Source organism: Oncorhynchus mykiss, chromosome 2 (assembly GCF_013265735.2).
Source record: "Oncorhynchus mykiss isolate Arlee chromosome 2, USDA_OmykA_1.1, whole genome shotgun sequence".
In the NCBI taxonomy this organism is placed as follows: domain Eukaryota; kingdom Metazoa; phylum Chordata; class Actinopteri; order Salmoniformes; family Salmonidae; genus Oncorhynchus; species Oncorhynchus mykiss.
In genome coordinates, this window is record NC_048566.1 from 83,997,560 (window position 1) to 84,025,511 (window position 27,952).

Here is a 27,952-nt window from a genome sequence, read left to right on the forward strand (position 1 = left end):
AAAGAGCTGTCAAAGGACACCAGAAACAAAATTGTAGACCTGCACCAGGCTGGGAAGACTGAATCTGCAAAAGGTAAGCAGCTTGGTTTGAAGAAATCAACTGTGGGAGCAATTATTAGGAAATGGAAGACATACAAGACCACTGATAATCTCCCTCGATCTGGGGCTCCACGCAAGATCTCACCCCGTGGGGTCAAAATGATCACAAGAACGGTGAGCAAAAATCCCAGAACCACACGGGGGAACCTAGTGAATGACCTGCAGAGAGCTGGGACCAAAGTAACAAAGCCTACCATCAGTAACACACTACGCCGCCAGGGACTCAAATCCTGCAGTGCCAGATGTGTCCCCCTGCTTAAGCCAGTACATGTTCAGGCCCGTCTGAAGTTTGCTAGAGAGCATTTGGATGATTTGGAGGATGTCATATGGTCAGATGAAACCAAAATATAACTTTTTGGTAAAAACTCAACTCGTCGTGTTTGGAGGACAAAGAATGCTGAGTTGCATCCAAAGAACACCATACCTACTGTGAAGCATGGGGGCGGTTTTTCTGCAAAGGGACCAGGACGACTGATCCGTGAAAAGGAAAGAATGAATGGGGCCATGTATCGTGAGATTTTGAGTGAAAACCTCCTTCCATCAGCAAGGGCATTGAAGATGAAACGTGGCTGGGTCTTTCAGCATGACAATGATCCCGAACACACCGCCCGGGCAATGAAGGAGTGGCTTCGTAAGAAGCATTTCAAGGTCCTGGAGTGGCCTAGCCAGTCTCCAGATCTCAACCCCATAGAAAATCTTTGGAGGGAGTTGAAAGTCTGTGTTGCCCAGCAACAGCCCAAAAACATCACTGCTCTAGAGGAGATCTGCATGGAGGAATGGGCCAAAATACCAGCAACAGTGTGTGAAAACCTTGTGAAGACTTACAGAAAACGTTTGACCTCTGTCATTGCCAACAAAGGGTATATAACAAAGTATTGAGATAAACTTTTGTTATTGACCAAATACTTATTTTCCACCATAATTTGCAAATAAATTCATAAAAAAATCCTACAATGTGATTTTCTGGATTTTTTTCCCTCATTTTGTCTGTCATAGTTGAAGTGAAAATGACAGGCCTCTCTCATCTTTTTAAGTGGGAGGACTTGCACAATTGGTGGCTGACCAAAGAGTTTTTTTGCCCCACTGTACATAGATGGTGTCTTTGTGCTCTGTGAAGGAAGTCAGCAGGAACTAAATGAATTCCAAACTCTACTTTTTATTTATTTTTATTTCACCTTTATTTAACCAGGTAGGCAAGTTGAGAACAAGTTCTCATTTACAATTGCGACCTAGCCAAGATAAAGCAAAGCAGTTCGACAGATACAACGACACAGAGTTACACATGGAGTAAAACAAACATACAGTCAATAATACAGTATAAACAAGTCTATATACGATGTGAGCAAATGAGGTGAGAAGGGAGGTAAAGGCAAAAAAAGGCCATGGTGGCAAAGTAAATACAATATAGCAAGTAAAACACTGGAATGGTAGATTTGCAATGGAAGAATGTGCAAAGTAGAAATAAAAATAATGGGGTGCAAAGGAGCAAAATAAATAAATAAATTAAATACAGTAGAGAAAGAGGTAGTTGTTTGGGCTAAATTATAGGTGGGCTATGTACAGGTGCAGTAATCTGTGAGCTGCTCTGACAGTTGGTGCTTAAAGCTAGTGAGGGAGATAAGTGTTTCCAGTTTCAGAGATTTTTATAGTTCGTTCCAGTCATTGGCAGCAGAGAACTGGAAGGAGAGGCAGCCAAAGAAAGAATTGGTTTTGGGGGTGACTAGAGAGATATACCTGCTGGAGCGTGTGCTACAGGTGGGAGATGCTATGGTGACCAGCAAGCTGAGATAAGGGGGGACTTTACCTAGCAGGGTCTTGTACATGACATGGAGCTAGTGGGTTTGGCGACGAGTATGAAGCGAGGGCCAGCCAACGAGAGCGTACAGGTCGCAATGGTGGGTAGTATATGGGGCTTTGGTGACAAAACGGATTGCACTGTGATAGACTGCATCCAATTTGTTGAGTAGGGTATTGGAGGCTATTTTGTAAATGACATCGCCAAAGTCGAGGATTGGTAGGATGGTCAGTTTTACAAGGATATGTTTGGCAGCATGAGTGAAGGATGCTTTGTTGCGAAATAGGAAGCCAATTCTAGATTTAACTTTGGATTGGAGATGTTTGATATGGGTCTGGACGGAGAGTTTACAGTCTAACCAGACACCTAAGTATTTGTAGTTGTCCACGTATTCTAAGTCAGAGCCGTCCAGAGTAGTGATGTTGGACAGGCGGGTAGGTGCAGGTAGAGATCGGTTGAAGAGCATGCATTTAGTTTTACTTGTATTTAAGAGCAATTGGAGGCCACGGAAGGAGAGTTGTATGGCATTGAAGCTTGCCTGGAGGGTTGTTAACACAGTGTCCAAAGAAGGGCCAGAAGTATACAGAATGGTGTCGTCTGCGTAGAGGTGGATCAGAGACTCACCAGCAGCAAGAGCGACCTCATTGATGTATACAGAGAAGAGAGTCGGTCCAAGAATTGAACCCTGTGGCACCCCCATAGAGACTGCCAGAGGTCCGGACAGCAGACCCTCCGATTTGACACACTGAACTCTATCAGAGAAGTAGTTGGTGAACGAGGCGAGGCAATCATTTGAGAACCAAGGCTGTTGAGTCTGCCGATAAGAATGTGGTGATTGAGAGAGTTGAAAGCCTTGGACAGGTCTATGAATCCGGCTGCACAGTAATGTCTCTTATCGATGGCGGTTAAGATATCGTTTAGGACCTTGAGCATGGCTGAGGTGCACCCATGACCAGCTCTGAAATCAGATTGCATAGCAGAGAAGGTACGGTGGGATTCGAAATGGTCCGTGATCTGTTTGTTAACTTGGCTTTCGAAGACCTTAGAAAGGCAGGGTAGGATAGATATAGGTCTGTAGCAGTTTGGGTCTAGAGTGTCTCCCCCTTTGAAGAGGGGGATGACCACGGCAGATTTCCAATCTATGGGAATCTCAGACGATAAGAAAGAGGTTGAACAGGCTAGTAATAGGGATTACAACAATTTCGGCAGATAATTTTAGAAAGAGAGGGTCCAGATTGTCTAGCCCAGCTGATTTGTAGGGGTCCATATTTTGCAGCTCTTTCAGAACATCAGCTATCTGGATTTGGGTGAAGGAGAAATGGGGAGGCTTGGGCGAGTTGCTGTGAGGGGTGGAGGGCTGTTGATCTGGGTAGGGGTAGCCAGGTGGAAAGCATGGCCAGCTGTAGAAAAATGCTTATTGAAATTCTCAATTATAGTGGATTTATCGGTGGTTACAGTGTTTCCTAGTCTCAGTGCAGTGGGCAGCTGGGAGGAGGTGCTCTTATTCTCCATGGACTTTAGTGTCCCATAACTTTTTTGAGTTTCTGTTTGAAAAAGCTAGCCTTAGCTTTCCTAATTGTCTGTGTTACAACAGAATGGATTTAACTTTAAAGGGCAGGTGCTTTGATTGTCAGTTTCGTTTCTCCAGAAGTGGAACTGACGACATACAAATTTAGGGTGAGGTGATGAGCATAAAGATACTAGGTGCCTACCATAAAGATACTAGGTGCCTACCATAACGATACTAGGTGCCTACCATAACGATACCAGGTGCCTACTATAACACGATGTCGTCTGTGGTGTCTCAATATGTTACAAAAATTATCTGTGGAAATCAAGGATGTTTGGACTTCAAGCAGCTTGACCAGATCGTTGGTCAAAAGTTCACTTGTGCAAATGAGGACCTACTTGGAATACTTCGTGACAGCAGAAAATATGCCATCAGTGAAGGCAAAGAAAATGCTTCGGGTTGTGTTATGAGCCAGGACAGTGTTATTGTTGCTAAGACTTCACTACGAGTCTGTCAAACCTCTCATAAAGAGTGTCATCAGTGCGATAATTTACACATATGCAGCCACTTTGTATGCGGTAACTGCAAGTACGGGTAAGTGACATGCTCTTTTAGACTATTATATGTAGGCTATCAAGTTTCTTGTCGCATAGGCTATACACAGTGGGTCTGCAGATGTTTCATAGCATATGTAAATACAACTTAGTTATGAGTCCAGTATGTTGCTAATTTGGGTGTAGCAACAGGCACTGTAATTTAGCTACATTTGTAGTGCCTTTTTAAATTACTCTGGCTATCTACTCAGAATTCAGAGCACTCTCGTCTGAGTGTGCCAGGGCGCAGATTAACTGATGGATTTACGAAGGCGCAACACTGGTTGAATATGAGCAAAAAAGTGTTGTTAAATTGTTGCCATTAGAAATTTGTCACCAAAGCTCTAGGGCCACCAGGTTTGCTAGGGGCCCTAGAGGGGGGAGAAAATGGTCAGTGAGGTGTGCTCTCATTTGTGTCTGGAAGTACAGTAGCTAGCAAGTTAGCCAATTTAAGCAGGTCACCCAGCCTGGGTGCTTGACGATGAAACGCCTTTTGGGTCTTTGGGTGTCAAAAAATACAAGTTACACGTCAAATGACACTATTTGGCGCGTTAGATAATGTAATTAAACAGCAGGGAGCAGGTCTCGAACCCTCGACCTTCTAGCCTGAAGTCCAGCGCGCTATCGACTGTGCCGCAAAAGCATGGTCGAGTGGCGGAGTCGATATCCGCGCTGATAAACCCAGGCTCGTTACACTAAGTTTTTAATTTGACACGTCAAATAACACAATTCTATTATAGAATCTTGTGTGTGTGTGCTGAATTTATGCGTGGAATCCAAGCGCTACCACTACGATCAGTAGCACTGTAAAAGCTGTACAAAAAAAGTCTGCAAATATGCATACACTGGCCACGAATGATGCGTTTACAATACCACTTTGGTAATAAGGCAGCTGAGTCCTTCTACCGACAAGGCATACATTGAATGCCTGAAATACATTGAATGCCTAGATTGGGACGATTTCTCACCCGTCTGTATTAGGTGAGTAACGTTCTTTCTAGTGACCGTGTGGACACTAGGCTACATACATATATGGCCATCTATCGGTCCATTTCTCGTGAAACAATCATATGCTAAAGCTTGCTCCCTACAGTAGGTATGTTTGAAGCAGCACTTAACTCGTTTATATTGTTGACAATTAGATACTATACTTTCTCCCTGCTCTTTAAACTTCCATTTGATATTGTTTTAGTTTATTTTATCAAAGACGATCGCTGGTAAAAGCGCAGCATTTTGATTTTTTTTTCATTTTACTAAGGCTTTGAACTTGCTGCTCCATTAATGGCAATCTATAGCCTACATTGCAGATTGGCAGCCTTTAGGTCATTTTGGATGCCAATGTTACTAGCTAGTTAGACACCGATCCTGTCCACCAATATTTGTGTGTGTATATACATTTTTCACTGGTCTGCTTGATGTATACCATTTTGAAGAAAAAACATACTCTTTATTTTTATGGACACTGAACTACGGTGGTTTACGTTGGCAATGATTGTTGAGGTTGGTCACTGACGGTCCTCAGTTACATTCACTTTATCTTGGACTTTATCTTGCACTGCGACATTGGAGTCTAATACTACCAATCCTCTCTTCCAATAGTACTCTTGTTTAATTGTTGCACTAGCTGAAGTTTAGACCCACGGTTCGTTTGCATAATTTTACATATCCAAAATGCTAATTGTCTGTTTGTATACTCTTATGGAATTGTTCCCTCCTAACGACGTTCAACAATTTAACGATACATGGGCTGACCCTTTTTATAGCCTACTGGTTCATTTTAAACATCTATTTACTCAGCCCTGTGGCGACACCTAGTGGAGTACACATTTTATGGCCATTGAAATGCCACCAATCACTGTTAACATTTTTCAATAACTGAAGCTGAAGGTTATTATCGTTGTTTAAAGTGTGACCGAAACCCAAAATGTACACTTGCCTATTGACATATTACATATTTTTTTCAAGGGCGTTATGTAACTTCTTTCCTAGATTGGTTTGACCTCACTGCACAGGTAGGGTAATCAACTGAGTAGGATAATTCCTGCTGCTCGTCTTGTGCATAATGACGATTTTAGGATTTGTATTTTATCTTTTGAAGGATGTTGTGCTATTTTTGTGTATGTTGGCATTATCCAAAGATTCTTGTGTTCTGCTTTTTTATTTTATTTTCTTATTCAGATGTTTTGCTCATGCTGCTCCTCTCTCAATTTGACTTCTCTTATAAGGATTAATGTCTAGTTCAACAAGTCAGGATGGTACTTTAGGACTTTCAGTCAGACTGGTGCAGGGAACATTTGCGGTTGTGGGGAGAAAATTAAGCGCTCCAGATTATTATAATATCTGAAAAGGTTGAATACTGATATCGCATTTCTTCAAGAAACGCACCTACTGTACGACCATTACTAGATTGTGTAAAGCATGGGTTGGACAGGTTTTTCATTCAAATTGTTAACGGCAAAGCCAGGGGAACAGCAATAGTGATTCACAAACGAGTGCAGTTTTCACCCTCACAGATCATTTCAGATCCTGGAGGACGTTATACAATAGTTAGTGGCACCCTCTTCCAAACCCCTGTAGTCTTGTGACTGTTTACGCCCCTAACTGGGATGACACTAGATTTATGACGTCTCTTTTAGCCTCTCGCCCTAATCTTGACACCCACCGCCTCATCTTTGGCGGGGACCTTAACTGTGTTATTGAACCAAGACTTGACCAATCTGATTTCAGAACACTTACTCTTTCCGGGATGGCAAAAGCTCGTTCTACACTCGTGACCCAAATGGGTTGTGTTGGTCCATGGCGCTTCCTCCACCCGGTCACAAAATACTTCTCCTACTTTTCTCATGTTCATTAAGCCTACCCATGCATATACTACTTTTAAAAAAACATTTTTTTTTTTAGATAGAGCCCCCTCAGTTAAAACTAGTGATGCACCGCTATGACATTTTTGGTTGATACCGATATCCAATATTTTCCTTGGCAAAAAAAAACAGATAACGGATATTTAACATTTTAGCGGCCTTTTAAGCATTCGAGAACAGTTAAGTAGTTAACACACACACGGACGCAGCGGTCTAAGGCACTGCATCTCAGTGCAAGAATCGTCACTACAGTCCCTGGTTTGAATCCAGGCTGTATCACATCTGGCCATGATTGGGAGTCCCATAGAGCGGCGCACAATTGGCCCAGCGTCGTCCGGGATGTCATTTGTAAATAAGAATTTGTTCTTAACTGACTTGCCTAGTGAAATAAAGGTTACACACACACACTGACCAAAAAGTTATTTTGTTGGCATTTACGCATGTCCCCATTACCAGTAAAACATAATCAAAACCTATTTTTTTCACTTATTTGCTGTGTTCTGTCGTTTCATTCTCAACCAGGATTTCTATGGAACACTGTTTGGGTCTTTGTGTGTATAAAAATATGCACGTCAAATAACACTATTCCACTATTGTGCCTAATCCTTATTGTGGCTATTTTCACAACACAACCCGTTCCGGTCGAGCCTCACTAGCCAGATGAAGCTAGCTGGCTGTTTATAACGTTAGCTTTGGGCAACAGGGTTAAGTAACATAATGAAAATGCCTGCACTTTCTACTGGTCATTGTTTTCAGGCTGGTTGTATTGGTGCTAGCTAGGTACCAAGCTAAAGCTAGCTACCCCAGAAGTTGCAGTCAAACAAATGTTTCATTACCAACGCGGTATTGTGGCCGGTGTTTGCAGACGTTTTTTGTACAGCTTTAACAGTGCTACTGTATCTTTATTGACACGCAAAGACCCAAACGGCCTTCCACAGTATGTATGTATGTATGTCGGGAAGCTAATAGCAGTGATGTTGTTACTGTCTAACTGGTAGGGCAACATCTGAAAAATGGCACACTTGGTAGTGTGTACCGGTGCTCGACCAGTAGGCGAAAGCAACCGTCACTCACGACAGAGGACGGTTGATTGCCAAGGGCAATGAATTCCATTATCTTGGCTTTAATGGATTTCGCCTTTGAGTTGTCTCGCTGAAAATGTCTTACTCTTTCAAATGACTGCTCAACTTGTTGACTGCTCGATCCACACAGCAGACATTGTGTGGGCTAGGTTAGGAATGCTGTGTTGCACAACATTTTACATAGTGTCATTACGTCATGTACCTCGTTATATAGGTAGGTAGGTATGCATGGTAGTTTTAACATCGGCGTTAAACTAGACACCGATATATCGTGCAGTTAAAACTACAGAATATGCAGCGATAGTGATTTCGGATCATTCCCCCCCACATTCTGGACTTGGCACTTACTCCGAATGGAGATTTAACACGGCCCTATTCTCTAACAACAAATTCTGTGACTTTATTTCGACCAACATAGATGTATTCATTCAAACAAATAATGATGACACCTTCTTCTTTTGGGAGACTTTCAAAGCAGTATTACGGGGAAAGATAATTTCTTACAACGATCATTATGTCAAACAAAAATAACTGAAACATCAGGAACTGGTGGACTCAAGCCTGGCAATAGACCGGCAATATTCAACTTCACATCCCCTGAATTATATGCAGAAGCTGAAACTTCAAACTCAATTTAATCTGCTTTCCACTGATAAAGCAGAGTTTCTGTTGCAACGAACAAAGGGAACGTACTATGACTATGGTGACAAGTCCAGCCACCTTTTGGCACACCAACTTAAACGCCAGTCAGCATCATCTTATCTTTCAGGTATTTATTTACATGTTATATTTATTTTACCATTAGTTATACCGGTTTTTCTCATTGAGAACATCTATTTTCCACGAGAGACCTGGTCCAATAGCAGACTCCTCCCTTAATCTTACAAGTGATCCCTCTAATATTAATTCAACTTTCGTGTCATTTTATTCTAACCTCTACAAATCCGAACCCCCATCAGATAATACAGCTATGGGCAACTTTTCAGATATGGACATGAGTAAAGTTCTGGACAACCCTCTGCATCTTGATGGAATAACAAAGGGTCTAAAGTTAATGCACAGTGGCAAGGCCCCAGGCCCTGATGGCAACCCCGTTGACTTAAAAAATAAAATAAAAATTCTCAGATCAACTTGCCCCATTACTATTAGATATGTTCACCAACTCGTTAACACTGGGCTCTCTTCCCCCGACGCTAACCCAAGCCTCCATCTCACCTATGCTTAAGAAAGATAACGATCCGGCGGAATGTGGTGGCCCATTTCACTTTTGAACGCTGATGTTAGCTAATAATTTAAGGTTCTAGCATGCCGGTTGGAACCCTGCCTTCAGGATGTCCTATCTGATGATCAAACGGGTTTCGTCAAAGGGCGACAACTGTTTTCCAATGTAGGGCGGCTTTTGAACATTATACTATCTCCCCAGACCCCGAAATTCTTTCTCTCAGAGAATTCTTTCGATCGGGTGGAGTGGGATTATTTATTTAAGATTTGGTTTTGGGTTCAATTTCATCTCATGGATATTTCTGCTCCTACGGCTAGCGTACACACCAACTCTCAACATTCAAAATATTTACCCCGCTCCAGAGGGACCCGTCAAGTGTGTCCTATGTCCCTGCTCCTTTTTGCTCTTGTGAAAGAGCCGCTTTCCTTGGCTTTAAAATGATCACCATCATTCAGTGGAATCCACCGAGCTGGTGAAGAGCATAGTGTCACTGTATGCAGATTATCTAATATTATATATCACTAACCCTGTGAACTCTGTCGATAATATAATGCATATTTTAAACACGTTTGGATCATTTTCAGGTTACAAATTGAACATTGTTGTCCTATCAAACCTGCTGCCAAGCAAATTCCCCTTGGAGCTCTGCCTTTCCATCTGTCGCCCTCTGGTTTTTCCTATTTGGCTGTGAATATAACACACACTCTGGCTAACCTCCATAAAACTCACTTTGCAAGCCTAGTCACATGCGTTAAAGCAGACTTACACTGCTGGGATAGTCTGCCTCTCATTAGCTGGCAGTATTCAATCTGTTAAAATTAACATTTTACCTAGGTTTCTAACATTTTATAGGTTTCTATATATTTAACCAGGTAGGCTAGTTGAGAACAAGTTCTCATTTATAACTGCGATCTGGCCAAGATAAAGCAAAGCAGTGTGAACAGACAACACAGAGTTACACATGGAATAAACAATTAACAAGTCAATAACACAGTAGAAAAAAAGAGAGTCTATATACATTGTGTGCAAAAGGCATGAGGAGGTAGGCGAATAGTTACAATTTTGCAGATTAACACTGGAGTGATAAATGATCAGATGGTCATGTACAGGCAGAGATATTGGTGTACAAAAGAGCAGAAAAGTAAATAAATAAAAACAGTATGGGGATGAGGTAGGTAAAATTGGGTGAGCTATTTACCGATAGACTATGTACAGCTGCAGCGATCGGTTAGCTGCTCAGATAGCAGATGTTTGAAGTTGGTGAGGGAGATAAAAGTCTCCAACTTCAACTTTTTGCAATTCATTCCAGTCACAGGCAGCAGAGAACTGGAACGAAAGGCGGCCAAATGAGGTGTTGGCTTTAGGGATGATAAGTGAGATACACCTGCTGGAGCGCGTGCTACGGGTGGGTGTTGCCATCGTGACCAGTGAACTGAGATAAGGCGGAGCTTTACCTAGCATGGACTTGTAGATGACCTGGAGCCAGTGGGTCTGGCGACGAATATGTAGCGAGGGCCAGCCGACTAGAGCATACAGGTCGCAATGGTGGGTGGTATAATGTGCTTTAGTAACAAAACGGATGGCACTGTGATAAACTGCATCCAGTTTGCTGAGTAGAGTGTTTTAGACTTTCTGCCCCTTCTCTTCTAAGCCCTATCTGTATCAACCACCTATTTGTACCCTCCAAACTCGCCCAGGCTTTTGTTTTTGTGGCGTGAGAGAGGTTTCGTTTGTTTCAAAGATTTATTTTTAGATGGGAAGTTTGTTATTTTTAATGATCTTGTGGCTAAATCTAATCTGGCTCATTCTAATCTTTTCTGCTATTTTCAAACCCGTAACTTTGTTTGCTCTCATGTTCGCTCTCATTCGCTCTCATTTTCCCACCTTTCCTCAACTAACTCCCAAGACGTTGCTAGAGGAATTTGTCGACCTGTCCCCAAATGAATGTAATTGGTTCAGAGTGTGTTTTGATATTTTAACCTGCGTGTCGTGATCGTGTTTGGTGTGGGGGGACAAAATACATTTATGCACGATGGCGCACGCGCACACCCGGTTTGGGTTCCGTGAGGCATGGTCCTAGGGCTCAGGCCCTCAGAAAGAGAGGGAGAGAACTTACATTCACACAGGATACTGGATAAGACCGGATAAATACTCCAGATATAACAGACTGACCATAGCCCCCCGATACAAACTATTGCAGCATAAATATGAGGGGGTCACGAACCCATGATTTTAAGTGCACTATCAATTTCAAGTCAACAGCTTTAGCAGTGTGTGCCACCTAGAAGTTATGATGATAGTTTACATGAATACTATTTGACAAATCCATAAGGCTCTACGTCTTTTTCTTTTTTTACAATGTACGATATTTTGTTCCTTAAGCATATGGATGTGTGTGAAACGAATAAACAAAAACGTGTGGTATTGTCACATTCGAAAACGTTAGTAGTAGCTAGTATCCTAGTCAAGGATGCGTCAATTAAATAGACACAAAGTAAACCTTGAATTTGTAGGTTTATAATATCCCTTTAGTGGCAAGGCTGACCTAATTTTTTTGAAATGCCAGTGGTTGGTGGATATAAAGTCTATGATATTTGATAAGCTGATGAAGAATTTGTTCTAGGATATATTCACTGCCACCTAGTGAGTTAGCATAGGGCTAATGTGTGCCATGTTCTCTGATGGGACCAGCTAAAATGTTGCGTTCTGTCAAGTGTAATAAAATGAAGATTTTTAGCTGACGCTCTTTTCTAGAGCGACTTACAGGCGCAAATATAGTTAACCCACACTGGTTGAATCAACATTGTTTCCACATCATTTCAATGAAATTACATTAAACCAACGTGGAATAGACAATGAATTGACTTCTGTGCCCAGTGGGAAGCTGTTCGTTCCCAGGTAAGTGTCATCGAATACTTAACCCGATCACGCTGGGTATACAAACCCGTTCATGTCGTCTGAATACTGTGTTAATTTCCCAACGTCACACATACACGCAGGGTGTGAAGCAGTGTACAAGATGGTATTGATAACTTCCGAGAATTGTTTGTTTGCTGGAAACTTATCTGGAATTTTCAACCCAGAAATGTGTCTTTTTGTGTACACTTTGACCACAAACACAGGCCAGCTACCTGGGGTGTATTCATTATGCCGATTCTGTTGTAAAACATTCTGCAACAAATCTTTACTCCAAACAGAGAACGTTTTGCAATAAAAACGAGAGTTTCTATCCTTCAAATTCAGGTAGGTGCCTCCTTTTTTGGTTCTTAAGCGGTAAACGGTTTCTATTGCAAGATGTAATGAATACACACCTGATGTAACTGGCCCTGTAACTCATTAATTATATATCTCGCGCAAAATGAGTATCAGACAAGCTTTGATTGGACTTGTTAGTGAATAATCCTGAGGTGCTGACCTGTTGCACCCTCTACAACCACTGTGATTATTATTTGACCCTGCTAGTCGTCTATGAACGTTTGAACATCTTGGCCATGTACTCTTATAATCTCTACCCGGCACAGCCAGAAGAGGACTGGCCTCCCCTCACAGCCTGGTTCCTCTCTAGGTTTCTTCCTAGGTTCCTGCTTTTCTAGGGAGTTTTTCCTAGCCACTGTGCTTCTACATCTGCATTGCTTGCTGTTTGGGGTTTTAGGCTGGGTTTCTGTATAGCACTTTGTGACATCGGCTGATGTAAAAAGGGCTTTATAAATACATTTGATTAAATAGATAAAGTAGCTAACATATATTTTTGCTGAGCAGCCTTCAGCATTTGTTGACCTGATAAACTTGTCTTCTGTTGTCTTCGTTTAATTTGCACATCTTATGTCTGTGTACTCAAACATTGTTTGCATGTCTCTTTAAACTCTAGGAACAAGTGCAAAAAGGCCCACAGTCTAGATTGCCCACACAACGCAGCTATTATAAGTGAGGTGGGTCACCATGACCTGGGGGAGGCAGAGCTGTTCCAACTTCTGCTGCAGAACGACCCCTACCTGATGCCTAAGGTGGGTGGCACCCAAAATTACCCTTAAATTAATAGTTGATCTAAAAAGATTGGATAGGTTAGCACTGGGGTAATACTGTAGCTCCGGCACCAACTGATATGGAAAAAGAGTAAGCCAAATTGCATGTAGTATGCGCTCTGGATGTTTGACCATCTCCTTTCAACTCCTTCCAGATCTGCTCCCATTACAACAAGCGCGTTGGTGAGCATGGCATCTGCAAGTTTAAAAGCAGCTGCACAAAACTCCACCTCTGCCTGCACTTCCTCCAGGGTGACTGTAGGTTTGGTGCTGGTTGTAAGAGGGCCCACACGTTCGATGCCCCTGCAATGAAGATTCTAAACAGCAGAGGATTCAGCCAAGAGAACATCAAGATCCTCCACACTATCTACAAGAATAAATTCATCATCACTTACCAAGAAAATCCAGCTGGTAAGGAAATGACAAGGTAGAATCCAGGAATACAGAGAATCCATGCAAACAGCACTTTAGTAACCGTGTCTGTCCTGTGTCTAGCTGTAGCACCCTCCCTTGCTCCAGTCATGATGCCAGTTGAGAAACATCAGCCCTCCTCCAGCTCCACCAGTGAGACTGACAGGAATGAAATCTGCCTCTTCTCCATCCGCAGTCGCTGCAGCTTCAAAGGTAACTTCAACCTAAACATACTTTATTATCAACATTTCTGTTTACAGTAGTGTGTTTACATGTTTCTGTGGTTGTGTTGTCAGACACATGTGTCCGTGTCCACTACCATCTGCCTTACAAATGGCAGATCTTAGATGGAGTGACTTGGAGAGACCTGGACAATGTAGAGGAGATTGAGAAGGCCTACTGTAACCCACAAAATGACACAAGGTACTGTTGTCATCATATTAGGTTTGGTGTGGATTTTTGTTACCGGTCATACCAGATCTAAGATATGTTAGCGTTTTATTAGATAGAGTATATTACCTTTTTTAAACAACTGGTCTTATTTTGTTGTTCATCTGTGTTGCCCTCAGTGGAGGAAGTAAGCCTGTGAACTTCCTCACCATGACATGTGGAAGCCCTCCAGTTCGTCGTCTGTCCACTGTTTCATCCGTCACCAAACCCCCTTACTTCATCCTCACAACAGAGTGGCTGTGGTACTGGAGACATGACTGTGGCCAGTGGATAGAGTATGGCCATGAGGTCAGTCTGAATACTGAATATGCATGGATGTGGTTTTTATTGTGACTTTACTCCATCCTCTTTAAGTTGACCTAAACTGTGGTCTTATTCTGTGCAGGATGGTGAGGGGAATGTGACCTCTGTCATTTCCCAGACCCTTGAGAATGCTTACCAAACTGACTCTGACAGCGAGATTACATTTGAATGTGGAGATCAGAAGTACATTCTCAGTCTCAAAGGTGTTACAGATATATAGTAATTCAGCAGTTCATCAGCTCTTTATTGGCTAACAACCTGTTAAAATGTTATCATAAATATTGTTTCTGTTTCAGAGATGCATCAGCAGAATATTAGATTTAAAACCAAAAGAGCAATTTGTAGAAGGCCCTGTTTTCTCTCTAAGGAAGATGTGAATGCCAAGCTGAAGAGGTATTGTCCTTCATGGTTGTACTGTATGTCTGTAATGAATGTAATGTGAAGTGTGCCACTCGTCAAATTTCACATCTCCCAGTCCTACCCCAGAGCCAAATGAAGTAGTTGGACAAATAATACTGAGCATTCAGGAAGGCCTATTGGATATCTGTGTCTGAATCATTCAAACTAGAAGCCAACCCTTATCTATTGGAACTTCCCTGCTGAATTTCCTGTTTCTTCTTTTGTCTCTGTGTTAGTGAGTCTAAGGAGAGCTCCAGCTCCTCTGTGACTGTCCCTCCACACTGGGACAAAGGAGTCTTGTCTGATGCCACAGACTACAAGGTACTATGTAGTGATACTGTACTGTTTAATTTAGTTGAGTTTAAATGAAACACACGTGAGCACACAAGCATTTCACTGTAGTCTAAAACTGTGGTTTTCGACACCTGACATATACCATTTGATTTGCTTTGACACTATTATAATGGTAGGCACCAATATCGATAATGCAATATGATATCGAATTGAGCAAGGGATATCGGTTTATCCTTTATGTTATCCTACACCATTAAGTAAAATAGCATACATGACTGTTCCTGCAGGCACAGAAACCTCTCTCTGCCTCTCAATTTAGCATACTTAATTGCCAACTGATGGGCCATCAATGGGCCTATCATTTTATTCAAACTGGTTGGGTAGGTTAAGCCCCCAGAACATTTGCACCTGGCCTAATGGGCAATTAGCAAGCCGTTGTCTGGACTTCACAAAACTGTGGAAGTGAAAAGAAAATGTAACATTCACACAGTTGCAATGCTATATATCGAAATCGGATTGAAAAACTGCAACTGATATCGATATAGATTTTCCATATTAGTGATATTAATATACGTGTGGAATATTTCCCATAGAGACATCTCACTTAATAAAGTAATCTGTGGTTTCCTTCAGCTGGTTCCACTCTCAAGCCAGATAGAAGAGTACCAAAAGTTGGAGAAGCTATTCAAAAATACCATGGCCAGCAGCACCATCCACAGCATCAAACGGATCCAGAACCCCTCACTCTGGAGGGTCTTCCAGTGGTATGTTTTGTAGACTGCTGTATTCAGTTGAAAAACTGAATACAGCAGAGACTCACTCCTCAGCCTTGTGCCGTTGAAGGCCATTTTCATTAGCGTGATGAGTTGGAAAGCTTCAGAGGGGCAGTTCCGTGTTTTTGTGAAGCAGTGGTCCTGAGTTCTGTGCAATACATAGAATAGATACGAACATTTTGACATCTGTGCTGCTTTCAACAGGTTTTCTTCTGAGTGGGTTGTGGATAGCAGCTAGTCATACTGTAGCTAGTTTAGCATCCTTGAGACATCCTGCCTTCTTGAGACCACAAATGGGTTTCTGTAGTATAACAGTAACTACGGTGACCTTGGCTTGCAGAGTTCTGTATTGTAAGTTGGCATCGAATCTCGCAGTGGTTTGGTACATGAAACATTAGCATATTTACATAATGATATTTGTTTCCTTACATCGTCCCCGATGCAAATTCAGTACATACCCGGACAAGGAGTGACTGCAATCTACACTTTGGTTTTGACTAGCAACTGGAGACATTAATATTTGTATTTTTGTACTAAAAAAGTATATCTTCCCTGTTTAGCATGTTTAAAATGTCATGCCCAAATCATTGCAAGATCATTTTACACCAAATTTATTGAGTAACACTATCCATGTAGCCCTTAACACTTGTATACTTGTATACGGGTTGAAAATTATAGATTTGGGCACTGATAAATTCCTAAATCGGAACGCAGTGGCTGTACAGTAGTAACATGCTATACATGTCAGAGTGCTGGATCTGCGCTGTACCAGAGCATGTGAGCGGAGTTGAGCAGTTGGAAATCCCACACCTCTCACAGAGCGCTGCGCCGGTGCTCCATGTCCTTTCCAACCCCTCTGCTAAAAACTGTTCCTCACTCACAGAAAAAAAACTGCTGATCCAGATTCACTCCATTTATTAAAATCACAATTTAACCAACACCCATCTGTCTTTGACTACCTGGACATACTACAGTATTTGGTTTTGAAGTATTGAAATTAAACCATATGATTTGAATTAAAAGTATTTTAATAAACAGGTGACGGTAAGAAGCGCTCATCATTTCATTTAGGCTACATGTCGTATTAAACAGCATGTAAGCACTCTAAATAGGTCTAATGAATTATTTACGCTATATAATTATTATTTATTAGCCTATTTCAATTCATCCAAGATGGCGTAGCAGTCGGACGTGTGTTTGTCTAGTCATGTAAATAGTCGGTCTCATCTGGGTTTTTTCCCCGTATATATTTTAATCTCACTTTCCACCTACATTCTAAATATGCTTTCCTGCAACCCGCCTCACCCAATGTGGTACGGCTCTGATATTTTTATATGTTATAACTGGAACCTCCATCAGAAGCTAGCCAGCTAACTAGCTAGCTGTTAGCCACGGCTAGCGGTCTTCACCTTTTAGCTCGGTCACCAGCCAGCTTTAGCTTGGTCAATACCTGCCAGTCTGCACAGCGCGATATCAACCCAGAGCATATCAAACTGCTTTTCTCCACCACATCACCGGATTCCTGCCGCAAGCTCTGGGCCTTTACACCGGATCAACACAGCTAGCTAGCTGCAACCGATTGGCCACCGCTGGCTAACACCTCTGTCCTGAAGCAAACACCAGTTAGCCTTGAGCTAGCCTCAAGCTAGGCCCATCTCCCGTCTAGCCGAAGAGGTATACCTGTTAATTCGTGGGCTTCAATACCTCTTTTGCCAATTGACCGGGACCTTTTATTGCCGACACGGAGCCCCGTTGATCCATCACGACTGGTCTGCCGATGTAATTATCTGATGTGGTTTCAACAGGCTTTTCCGATGCAATGACACCGAAGACCCATCTGCTAGCCCCGGCCCAGTAGTGATGTCTAAAAATTACTTGTCATCCACAAAGCCAAAACTATAGTTTGTTAACAAGAAATTTGTGGAGTGGTTGAAAAACGAGTTTTAATGACTCCAACTGTATATCCATCCTGCCCTGCCTTTCTAAAGTCTCCGATAGCCAAGTTAACAAACAGATCACCGACCATTTCGAATCCCACCGTACCTTCTCCGCTATGCAATCTGGTTTCCGAGCTGGTCATGGGTGCACATCAACCATGCTCAAGGTCCTAAGCGATATCATATCCGCCATAGATAAAAGACAGTACTATGCAGCCGTTTTCATCGACCTGGCCAAGGCTTTCTACTCTGTCCCCTCTTGTACTCCCTGTTCACCCATGACTGCGTGGCCACGCACTCCTCCAACTCAATCATGAAATTTGCAGACGACACAACAGTGGTAGGCCTGATTACCAACAACAACGAAACAGCCTACAGGGAGGAGGTGAGGGACCTAGCGGAGTGGTGCCAGGAAAATAACCTCTCCCTCAACAAAACAAAGGAGCTGATCGTGGACTTCAGGAAACAGCAGAGGGAGCACGTCCCTATCATCGACGGGACCACAGTAAAGGTGGAAAGCTTCAAGTTCCTCTGCATACACATCACTGATGATCTGAAATGGTCCACCCACAACAGACAGTGTGGTGAAGAAAGCACAACAGCGCCTCTTCAACCTCAGGAGGCTGAAGAAATTTGGCTAGGAGCCTAAGACCCTCAAACTTTTACAGATGCACAAATGAGAGCATCCTATTGGGCCGTATCACCACCTGGTATGGCAACTGCACCGCCCTCAACCGCAAGGCTCTCCTGAGGATGGTGCGGTCTGCCCAACGCATCAGCGGTTGCCTGCCCTCCAGGACTCCTATAGCATCCGACGTCATCAAAGCTGGGACCGAGAAACTGAAAAACAGCTTCTCTCTCAAGGCCACCAGACTGTTAAATAGCCATCACTAGCCACTACCACCCAGCTACTCAATCCTGTACCTTAGAGGCTGCTGCCCTATATACATAGACATTGAATCACTGGCCACTTTAATAATGGAACTCTAATCACTTTAATAATGGTTACATACTGCTTTACTCATCTCATATGTACAGTCGTGGCCAAAAGTTTTGAGATTGACACAAATATTAATTTTCAGTCTGCTGCCTTAGTTTGTTTGAGGGCAATTTGCATATACTCCAGAATGTTATGAAGAGTGATCAGATGAATTGCAATTAATTGCAAAGTCCCACTTTGCCAAGCAAATGACTGAATCCCCCAAAAACATTTCCACTGCATTTCAGACCTGCCACAAAAGGACCAGCTGACATCATGTCAGTGATTCTCTCATTAACACGGGTGTGAGTGTTGTTCGAGGACAAAGCTGGAGATCACTCTGTCATGCTGATTGAGTTCAAATAACAGGCTGGAAGCTTCAAAAGGAGGGCGGTGCTTGGAATCATTGTTTTTCCTCTGTCAACCATGGTTACCTGCAAGGAAACACGTGCCGTCATCATTGCTTTGCACAAAAAGGGCTTCACAGGCAAGGATATTGCTGCCAGTAAGATTGCGCCTAAATCAACCATTTATCGGATCATCAAGAACTTCAAGGAGAGCGGTTTAATTGTTGTGAAGAAGGCTTCAGGGCACCCAAGAAAGTCCAGCAAGCGCCAGGACCGTCTCCTAAAGTTGATTCAGCTGTGGGAATGGGCACCACTAGTAGAGAGCTTGCTCAGGAATGGCAGCAGGCAGGTTTGAGTGCATCTGCACGCACAGTGAGGCGAAGACTTTTGGACGATGGCCTGGTGTCAAGAAGGGCAGCAAAGAAGCCACTTCTCTCCAGGAAAAACATCAGGGACAGACTGATATTCTACAAAAACCCACAAACTCCAAGCATTGATTATGCAAGAATGGGCTGCCATCAGTTAATTGACAGCATGCCAGGGCGGATTGCGGAGGTCTTGAAAAAGAAGGGTCAACACTGCAAATATTGACTCTTTGCATCAACTTCATGTAATTGTCAATGAAAGCCTTTGACTGTCATGTATTGTCATGTTGTGTCTTGTTTCTGTCCTTTCCCTTCACCCTGTCTCCCTCTGCTGGTCGTTATTAGGTTACCTTTTCTCACCCTCTTTCCCCCAGCTGTTCCTTGTCTCCTCCTAACTACCTCGTCACCCCTTTTCCCACCTGTTCCCTTTTTCCCTCTGATTAGTCCTCTATATCTCTCTCTGTTTTTGTTCCTGTCTTTGTCGGATTCTTGTTTGTGTTTTTCATGCCTGAACCAGACTATCGTCATGTTTGCTGCAACCTTGTCCTGTCCTGTCGGAATCTGCCGGTCCATCTGAGCCTACCTATGTTTTGTTATTAAAGAAGTTCTGTTTACGTTAATTCGCTTTTGGGTCCTCATTCACGCACCGTAACAGAAGAATCCGACCAAGAATGGACCCAGCGACTTCGGATCCTCTCCACTCAGCCGTCGAGATCCAGGGAGCGATGCTAGGCAGACACGAGCAGGAATTGTCTGCTGCTCGACATGCCGTTGAGACCCTGGCCACCCAAGTCTCCAACCTCACAGAACAGGTTCACCATCTCCGCCTCGATCCACCGGCCACTTCCAGGGCTTTCGAATCTCCGGAGCCCAGAATCAATAACCCGCCGTGTTACTCTGGGGAGCCCACTGAATGCCGCTCGTTCCTCACCCAGTGTGATATTGTGTTTTCTTTCCAGCCCAACACTTACTCCAGGAGCACTGCTCGTGTCGCCTACGTCATATCTCTCCTTACTGGACGGGCTCGTGAGTGGGGCACGGCAATCTGGGAGGCAAGGGCTGAGTGTACTAACCAGTATCAGGACTTTAAGGAGGAGATGATACGGGTTTTTGATCGATCTGTTTTTGGGGAGGAGGCTTCCAGGGCCCTGTCTTCCCTATGTCAAGGTAATCGATCCATAACAGACTACTCTATTGAGTTTCGCACTCTTGCTGCCTCCAGTGGCTGGAACGAGCCGGCTTTGCTCGCTCGTTTTCTGGAGGGTCTCCGCGCAGAGGTAAAGGATGAGATTCTCTCCCGGGAGGTTCCTTCCAGCGTGGATTCCTTGATTGAACTCGCTATTCGCATTGAGCGACGGGTTGATCTTCGTCACCGAGCTCGTGGAAAGGAGCTCGCGTTCTCCGTTGCCCCCCTCTCCGCATCACTACCATCTTCCTCTGCCGGCTCGGGTGCTGAGCCTATGCAGCTGGGAGGTATCCGCATCTCGACTAAGGAGAGGGAACGGAGAATCACCAACCGCCTCTGTCTCTATTGCGGTTCTGCTGGTCATTTTGTCACTTCATGTCCAGTAAAAGCCAGAGCTCATCAGTAAGCGGAGGGCTACTGGTGAGCGCTACTACTCCTGTCTCTCCTTCAAGATCCTGCACTACCTTGTCGGTCCATCTACGCTGGACCGGTTCGTCAGCTTCCTGCAGTGCCTTAATAGACTCTGGGGCGGAGGGCTGTTTTATGGACGAGACCTGGGCTCGGGAACATGACATTCCTCTTAGACAGTTAAGGGAGTCCACGGCCTTGTTCGCCCTGGATGGTAGTCCTCTCCCCAGGATTCAGCGTGAGACGCTACCTTTAACCCTCACTGTTTCTGGTAATCATAGCGAAACCATTTCTTTTTTAATTTTTCGTTCACCTTTTACACCTGTTGTTTTGGGCCATCCCTGGCTAGTTTGTCATAATCCTTCCATTAATTGGTCTAGTAATTCTATCCTCTCCTGGAACGTCTCTTGTCATGTGAAATGTTTAATGTCTGCTATCCCTCCTGTTTCCTCTGTCTCTTCTTCACAGGAGGAGCCTGGTGATTTGACAGGGGTGCCGGAGGAATATCACGATCTGCGCACGGTGTTCAGTCGGTCCAGGGCCACCTCTCTTCCCCCACACCGGTCGTATGATTGTAGTATTGATCTCCTTCCGGGAACCACTCCCCCCCGGGGTAGACTATACTCTCTGTCGGCTCCCGAACGTAAGGCTCTCGAAGATTATTTGTCTGTAGCTCTTGCCGCCGGTACCATAGTCCCCTCCTCCTCTCCCGCCGGAGCGGGGTTTTTTTTTGTTAAGAAGAAGGACGGGTCCCTGCGCCCCTGCATAGATTATCGAGGGCTGAATGACATAACAGTGAAGAATCGTTATCCGCTTCCTCTTATGTCTTCAGCCTTCGAGATCCTGCAGGGAGCCAGGTTTTTCACTAAGTTGGACCTTCGTAACGCTTACCATCTCGTGCGCATCAGGGAGGGGGACGAGTGGAAGACGGCGTTTAACACTCCGTTAGGGCACTTTGAATACCGGGTTCTTCCTTTCGGCCTCGCTAACGCTCCAGCTGTCTTTCAGGCATTAGTCAATGATGTCCTGAGAGACATGCTGAACATCTTTGTTTTCGTTTACCTTGACGATATCCTGATTTTTTCACCGTCACTCCAGATTCATGTTCAGCACGTTCGACGTGTCCTCCAGCGCCTTTTAGAGAATTGTCTTTTTGTGAAGGCTGAGAAGTGCTCTTTTCATGCCTCCTCCATCACATTTCTCGGTTCTGTTATTTCCGCTGAAGGCATTAAGATGGATCCCGCTAAGGTCCAAGCTGTCATTGATTGGCCCGTCCCTAAGTCACGCGTCGAGCTGCAGCGCTTTCTCGGCTTCGCGAACTTCTATCGTCGTTTCATCCGTAATTTCGGTCAGGTGGCAGCTCCTCTCACAGCCCTTACTTCTGTCAAGACGTGCTTTAAGTGGTCCGTTTCCGCCCAGGGAGCTTTTGATCTCCTCAAGAATCGTTTTACATCCGCACCTATCCTTGTTACACCTGACGTCACTAGACAGTTCGTTGTCGAGGTTGACGCGTCAGAGGTGGGCGTGGGAGCCATTCTTTCTCAGCGCTCCCTCTCTGACGACAAGGTCCACCCTTGCGCGTATTTTTCTCATCGCCTGTCGCCGTCGGAACGTAACTATGATGTGGGAAACCGCGAACTGCTCGCCATCCACTTAGCCCTAGGCGAATGGCGACAGTGGTTGGAGGGGGCGACCGTTCCTTTTGTCGTTTGGACTGACCATAGGAACCTTGAGTACATCCGTTCTGCCAAACGACTTAATGCGCGTCAGGCGCGCTGGGCGCTGTTTTTCGCTCGTTTCGAGTTCGTGATTTCTTATCGTCCGGGCTCTAAGAACACCAAGCCTGATGCTTTATCTCGTCTCTTCAGTTCTTCAGTAGCCTCCACTGACCCCGAGGGGATTCTCCCTGAGGGGCGTGTTGTCGGGTTGACTGTCTGGGGAATTGAGAGGCAGGTAAAGCAAGCACTCACTCAAACTCCGTCGCCGCGCGCTTGTCCTAGGAACCTTCTTTTCGTTCCCGTTCCTACTCGTCTGGCCGTTCTTCAGTGGGCTCACTCTGCCAAGTTAGCCGGCCATCCTGGCGTTCGGGGTACGCTTGCTTCCATTCGCCAGCGTTTTTGGTGGCCCACCCGGGAGCATGACACGCGTCGCTTCGTGGCTGCTTGTTCGGTCTGCGCGCAGACTAAGTCCGGTAACTCCCCTCCTGCCGGCCGTCTCAGGCCGCTTCCCATTCCCTCTCGACCGTGGTCTCACATCGCCTTAGATTTTGTCACCGGACTGCCTTCGTCAGCGGGGAAGACTGTTATTCTTACGGTTGTCGACAGGTTCTCTAAGGCGGCTCATTTTATTCCCCTTGCTAAGCTTCCTTCTGCTAAAGAGACGGCACAAATCATCATCGAGAATGTTTTCAGAATTCATGGCCTTCCGTCAGACGTCGTTTCGGACAGAGGTCCGCAATTCACGTCTCAATTTTGGAGGGAGTTTTGCCGTTTGATTGGGGCTTCCGTCAGTCTCTCTTCCGGCTTTCACCCCCAGTCTAACGGTCAAGCAGAACGGGCCAATCAGACTATTGGTCGCATCTTACGCAGTCTTTCTTTTCGCAACCCTGCGTCTTGGTCAGAACAGCTCCCCTGGGCAGAATACGCCCACAACTCGCTTCCTTCGTCTGCGACCGGGCTATCTCCTTTTCAGAGTAACCTCGGGTACCAGCCTCCGCTGTTCTCATCTCAGTTCGCCGAGTCCAGCGTCCCCTCCGCTCAGGCTTTTGTCCAACGTTGCGAGCGCACCTGGAAGAGGGTCAGGTCTGCACTTTGCCGTTATAGGGCGCAGACTGTGAGAGCTGCTAATAAGCGTAGAACTAAGAGTCCTAGATATTGTCGCGGTCAGAGAGTTTGGCTCTCCACTCAGAACCTTCCCCTTAAGACCGCTTCTCGCAAGTTGACCCCGCGGTTCATTGGTCCGTTCCGTATTTCTCGGATCATTAATCCTGTCGCAGTGCGACTTCTTCTTCCGCGATATCTTCGTCGCGTCCACCCGGTCTTCCATGTCTCCTGTGTCAAGCCCGTTCTTCGCGCCCCCGCTCGTCTTCCCCCCCCCCCCATCCTTGTCGAGGGCACACCCATCTACAGGGTCCGTAGGATTTTGGACATGCGTCCTCGGGGCCGTGGTCATCAGTACCTAGTAGATTGGGAGGGGTACGGTCCTGAGGAGAGGAGTTGGGTTCCCTCTCGGGACGTGCTGGACCGTGCGCTGATCGATGATTTCCTCCGTTGCCGCCAGGTTTCCTCCTCGAGTGCGCCAGGAGGCGCTCGGTGAGTGGGGGGGTACTGTCATGTATTGTCATGTTGTGTCTTGTTTCTGTCCTTTCCCTTCACCCTGTCTCCCTCTGCTGGTCGTTATTAGGTTACCTTTTCTCCCCCTCTTTCCCCCAGCTGTTCCTTGTCTCCTCCTAACTACCTCGTCACCCCTTTTCCCACCTGTTCCCTTTTTCCCTCTGATTAGTCCTCTATATCTCTCTCTGTTTTTGTTCCTGTCTTTGTCGGATTCTTGTTTGTGTTTTTCATGCCTGAACCAGACTATCGTCATGTTTGCTGCAACCTTGTCCTGTCCTGTCGGAATCTGCCGGTCCATCTGAGCCTACCTATGTTTTGTTATTAAAGAAGTTCTGTTTACGTTAATTCGCTTTTGGGTCCTCATTCACGCACCGTAACATTGACACTTATGAAATGCTTGTAATTATACTTCAGTATTCCATAGTAACATCTGACAAAAATATCTAAAGACATTGAGGCAGCAGACTTTGTGAAAATTAATATGTGTCATTCTCAAAACGTTTGGCCACAACTGTGTATATACTGTATTTTAGCCAATGCCACTCCGACATTGCTCATCCTAATATTCATATATGTATATTTATTTCATTATTTTACTTTTAGATTTGAATTTTTAGACAGTACTGCACTGTTGGAGCTAGGAACCGAAGCATTTCTCTACACCCAGAATAACATCTGCTAAATGTGTGTATGTGAGCAATAACATTTGCTTTGACTTGAGAATACCCTCTCCACCCTTGCAGAGCCACTAGGGATGCTAAACACCCTTTGGGCTACTCTTGCCATGTTGGGAAGGGATGCATAGCTTTTTTGATGTTGTTGGTAGGTCTACAGATTTTTAGGCAACATAACCCTATCAAAAGGGAAAGCTCCTTGAGAGGTAATATGTCAGCAGGCCTATTGGGACAAAATCTATGAAAATAAACAACTTTTAAGAGTAGATTTTTTTTGGTTTCTAAATACTTTGATACAATGACACGTAGCTAGCTACCCACTTCATTCTGTTCTGTTAGTATGTGCACGTAGTAAGTACACCATCATGCTTTTGGAATGCATGTCTTTTCAGATTCCACAGTGATTCTTTAGTTGTGGACACAACATCACTACACTCCCTCTCTTGGTCCTCATCTTTGTAAGGCACCTTGATTTTGCACCTGAATGTTTTATCAGTTTCTTTATGAAACTATTTAGCAAACTCCATGACAGTAGCTAAAGAAAGGGGCTATGCTGGGGCAGGCATGCCCTGAGCTAATGAAGTGAGTGCTACTGGAACAAAATTGGAGCGGGCGAGGGGGCTGCAACTCTGCGCTCCAGCCAAATTGGACACTGCTCATGCTCTGCGTTGTACGGGTTTTGACTGAGAGCCACTCTGATTGGGCAACTTTTGCACATTTTGTATTTGATTGAGGGGAAATGCTGTAAATTGTATTTTGAAAGATGAGATATTGAGGATTTATAATAAATATGGCTTTGTCGTACAATCAAACCAAACACCTGTGAGTCCATTAATGTGCACTTCACATTTCCAAGTCATTAAACTGATGACATTACAGTCAATATTTATGATCACCATGTTTGATGTACAGTTACAAGATGACAAGACGTCATACCCTGCATTGTTCTGAACAGAATGCTAATTTTCTTCACAACAGTAATTGTGTAATGGCTGGGATGCAGGGTTGTAATTCCAAAGAAAACGACTACAAACTACTTGCCGTAGTTCCTCAGCGTCACAGCTAGAGGAGCTCAAACACCTTATGGTTGAAGACTCTTCTTTGAGACATTAAAGTTTATTGAAATGACTTAGGAACTGTGCTCATTTTGGAGAGGTGTGTGTGTGGGGCCACTTGGAGACACCAGTTAGTCCTCACTCAAACTGTTGTAATTTTTTTGTCGTATGTTGCACTTACTCCACATTTCCCAGGAATATTATTATGTTACTGAATGAATGCAGACTATTTGCAGCGAAAGGTACACCAAATGTAAAATCCAGTGTAATGTTTGTTTTCAGTCTTGTGAACTGACAATAATAATTTGGGCGCGGGGGGGGGGTGCTTATCTGTTACACACAAGTGTTTATTTTTACATATCCAAACTCCCCCTGAGACACCCGCGGGGAGTGGGTTCATGGCCAGGGTCACCATTGTTCAGCACCCCTGGAGAAATTAGGGTTAAGTGCCTTGCTCAAGGGCACAGCTATAGATGTTTATTTTGTTTTCTCCGATAATCAAATCAGCAACTTTTTTGTTTACTGGCCCAACATGCTAACCTCGAGGCTACCTGCCACCCTGTTGTGTCTTGACCTTTTGATTTAATAATCTTCCCATCAACTCCAAATTGTTGTCTTTAAATCGCTACCATGGTTATACATATGCTTTTCATATTTCTTCTGTAAGACACATTTAAATTTAGCCCTATCCATATAGGCCAATTCCAACCAGTGTAAAGGGCTAAGAGGATATTTAGGCATGACATTTCAAACTTGCTAAATTTAATTCATGTTTGATATTTCCTGTTCGTTGACCGGTCAGTCTGCAACTTTTGAGGTTCGTATCTTTGAGGTTTTACTGTATAAGCATGTGTTTGCAGTGGCTAGTTTGAACAAAGCCAAATGTATGGATTGCAGCCACTCCTTGTTCATAGATTGCATTCAAGGTAAGGAAACAAATATCTTAATATGTAAAATTGCTGAACTATCCCTTTAATGTATTGTTTTGTGTGCTTGTGGTTAGGCAGAAGGAACAGATGATGAAGAAGAATGGCGGGAAACTGGTTGATGAGAGAGAATTGTTCCACGGCACAGACCACTCTATCATAGATGTCATCTGTGAACAGAACTTTGACTGGAGGACCAGCGGTGTCAATGCAACACTTTATGGCCAAGGTGAATCTCTCTATTGCTATATCAAGTCACATAAAATAAAATGTTTCTGCTAGACTTTTGAAACATTTGTCTCTAACACGCTGTTGTTGTTATTTTACAGGGAGCTACTTTGCTAGAGATGCCTCATACTCTAACAAGTACATAAGATCTCAGAGCGGCAGTAAGAAGATTATGTTTGTGGTTCTGGTCTTGGTTGGAGAGTTCACCAATGGGTGTCGAACATACCGTCGTCCACCTCAGAAAAGCACCAGCAAGGTCCTCTACGACAGCTGTGTCGACTCAGAAAACAACCCATCCATTTTTGTTGTGTTTGAGAAACAGCAGATTTATCCTGAATACCTAATTGAGTACTCCTAAAATCCACAGGGGTCAATACCAATGTCTTCCACTGAAGACAACTGATATTTTGTGACTTGCTAACAGTCCTCACATGCTCTACCTACTGTATTTCTGTTATTTCTGTATTGAAATGGGGCTAGTGATTTATTGAATTGGGGCTAGTTTTGGGGTATTTTTTTGTTATTATTTTGGCTCTTTTAATCCATTTCGCCAGTTCAGTGCTATAGCATGATTGAAATTTAAAGGCAATGTTCCCACGCTCACAGTCGCTTTGTCACGCCCTGGTCTTAGTATTTTGTGTTTCCTTTATTATTTTGGTCAGGCCAGGGTGTGACATGGGTTTATTATGTGGTGTGTTTTG

At 44.1% G+C, this 27,952-nt stretch overlaps 1 protein-coding gene across 1 annotated transcript; it reads left to right on the top strand.

Annotated features, from left to right (window-relative positions):
* Positions 1-3,520: 3,520 nt before the first annotated feature.
* LOC110497974 (protein mono-ADP-ribosyltransferase PARP12) lies at positions 3,521-27,931 on the top strand. Its single transcript, XM_021574474.2, has 12 exons — positions 3,521-3,998; positions 13,031-13,166; positions 13,340-13,595; positions 13,680-13,808; positions 13,892-14,018; positions 14,165-14,333; positions 14,431-14,551; positions 14,645-14,741; positions 14,984-15,068; positions 15,675-15,805; positions 27,101-27,252; positions 27,353-27,931. Exons 1-12 carry the CDS (start codon positions 3,682-3,684, stop codon positions 27,607-27,609), a joined length of 1,977 nt encoding a protein of 658 aa, XP_021430149.2. The 5' UTR covers positions 3,521-3,681; the 3' UTR covers positions 27,610-27,931.
* The last annotated feature ends 21 nt before the right edge of the window (positions 27,932-27,952 follow it).

What these genes read in the sequence shown, in the direction of transcription:
- LOC110497974 (XM_021574474.2), top strand. Translation starts at nt 3,682, where the DNA reads ATGTCGTCTGTGGTGTCTCAATATGTTACAAAAATTATCTGTGGAAAT. An exon ending in GTGAATGCCAAGCTGAAGAG is followed by an intron (nt 14,742 to 14,983) that starts GTATTGTCCTTC and finishes TCTCTGTGTTAG; the next exon opens with TGAGTCTAAGGAGAGCTCCA. An exon ending in TGCAACACTTTATGGCCAAG is followed by an intron (nt 27,253 to 27,352) that starts GTGAATCTCTCT and finishes GTTATTTTACAG; the next exon opens with GGAGCTACTTTGCTAGAGAT.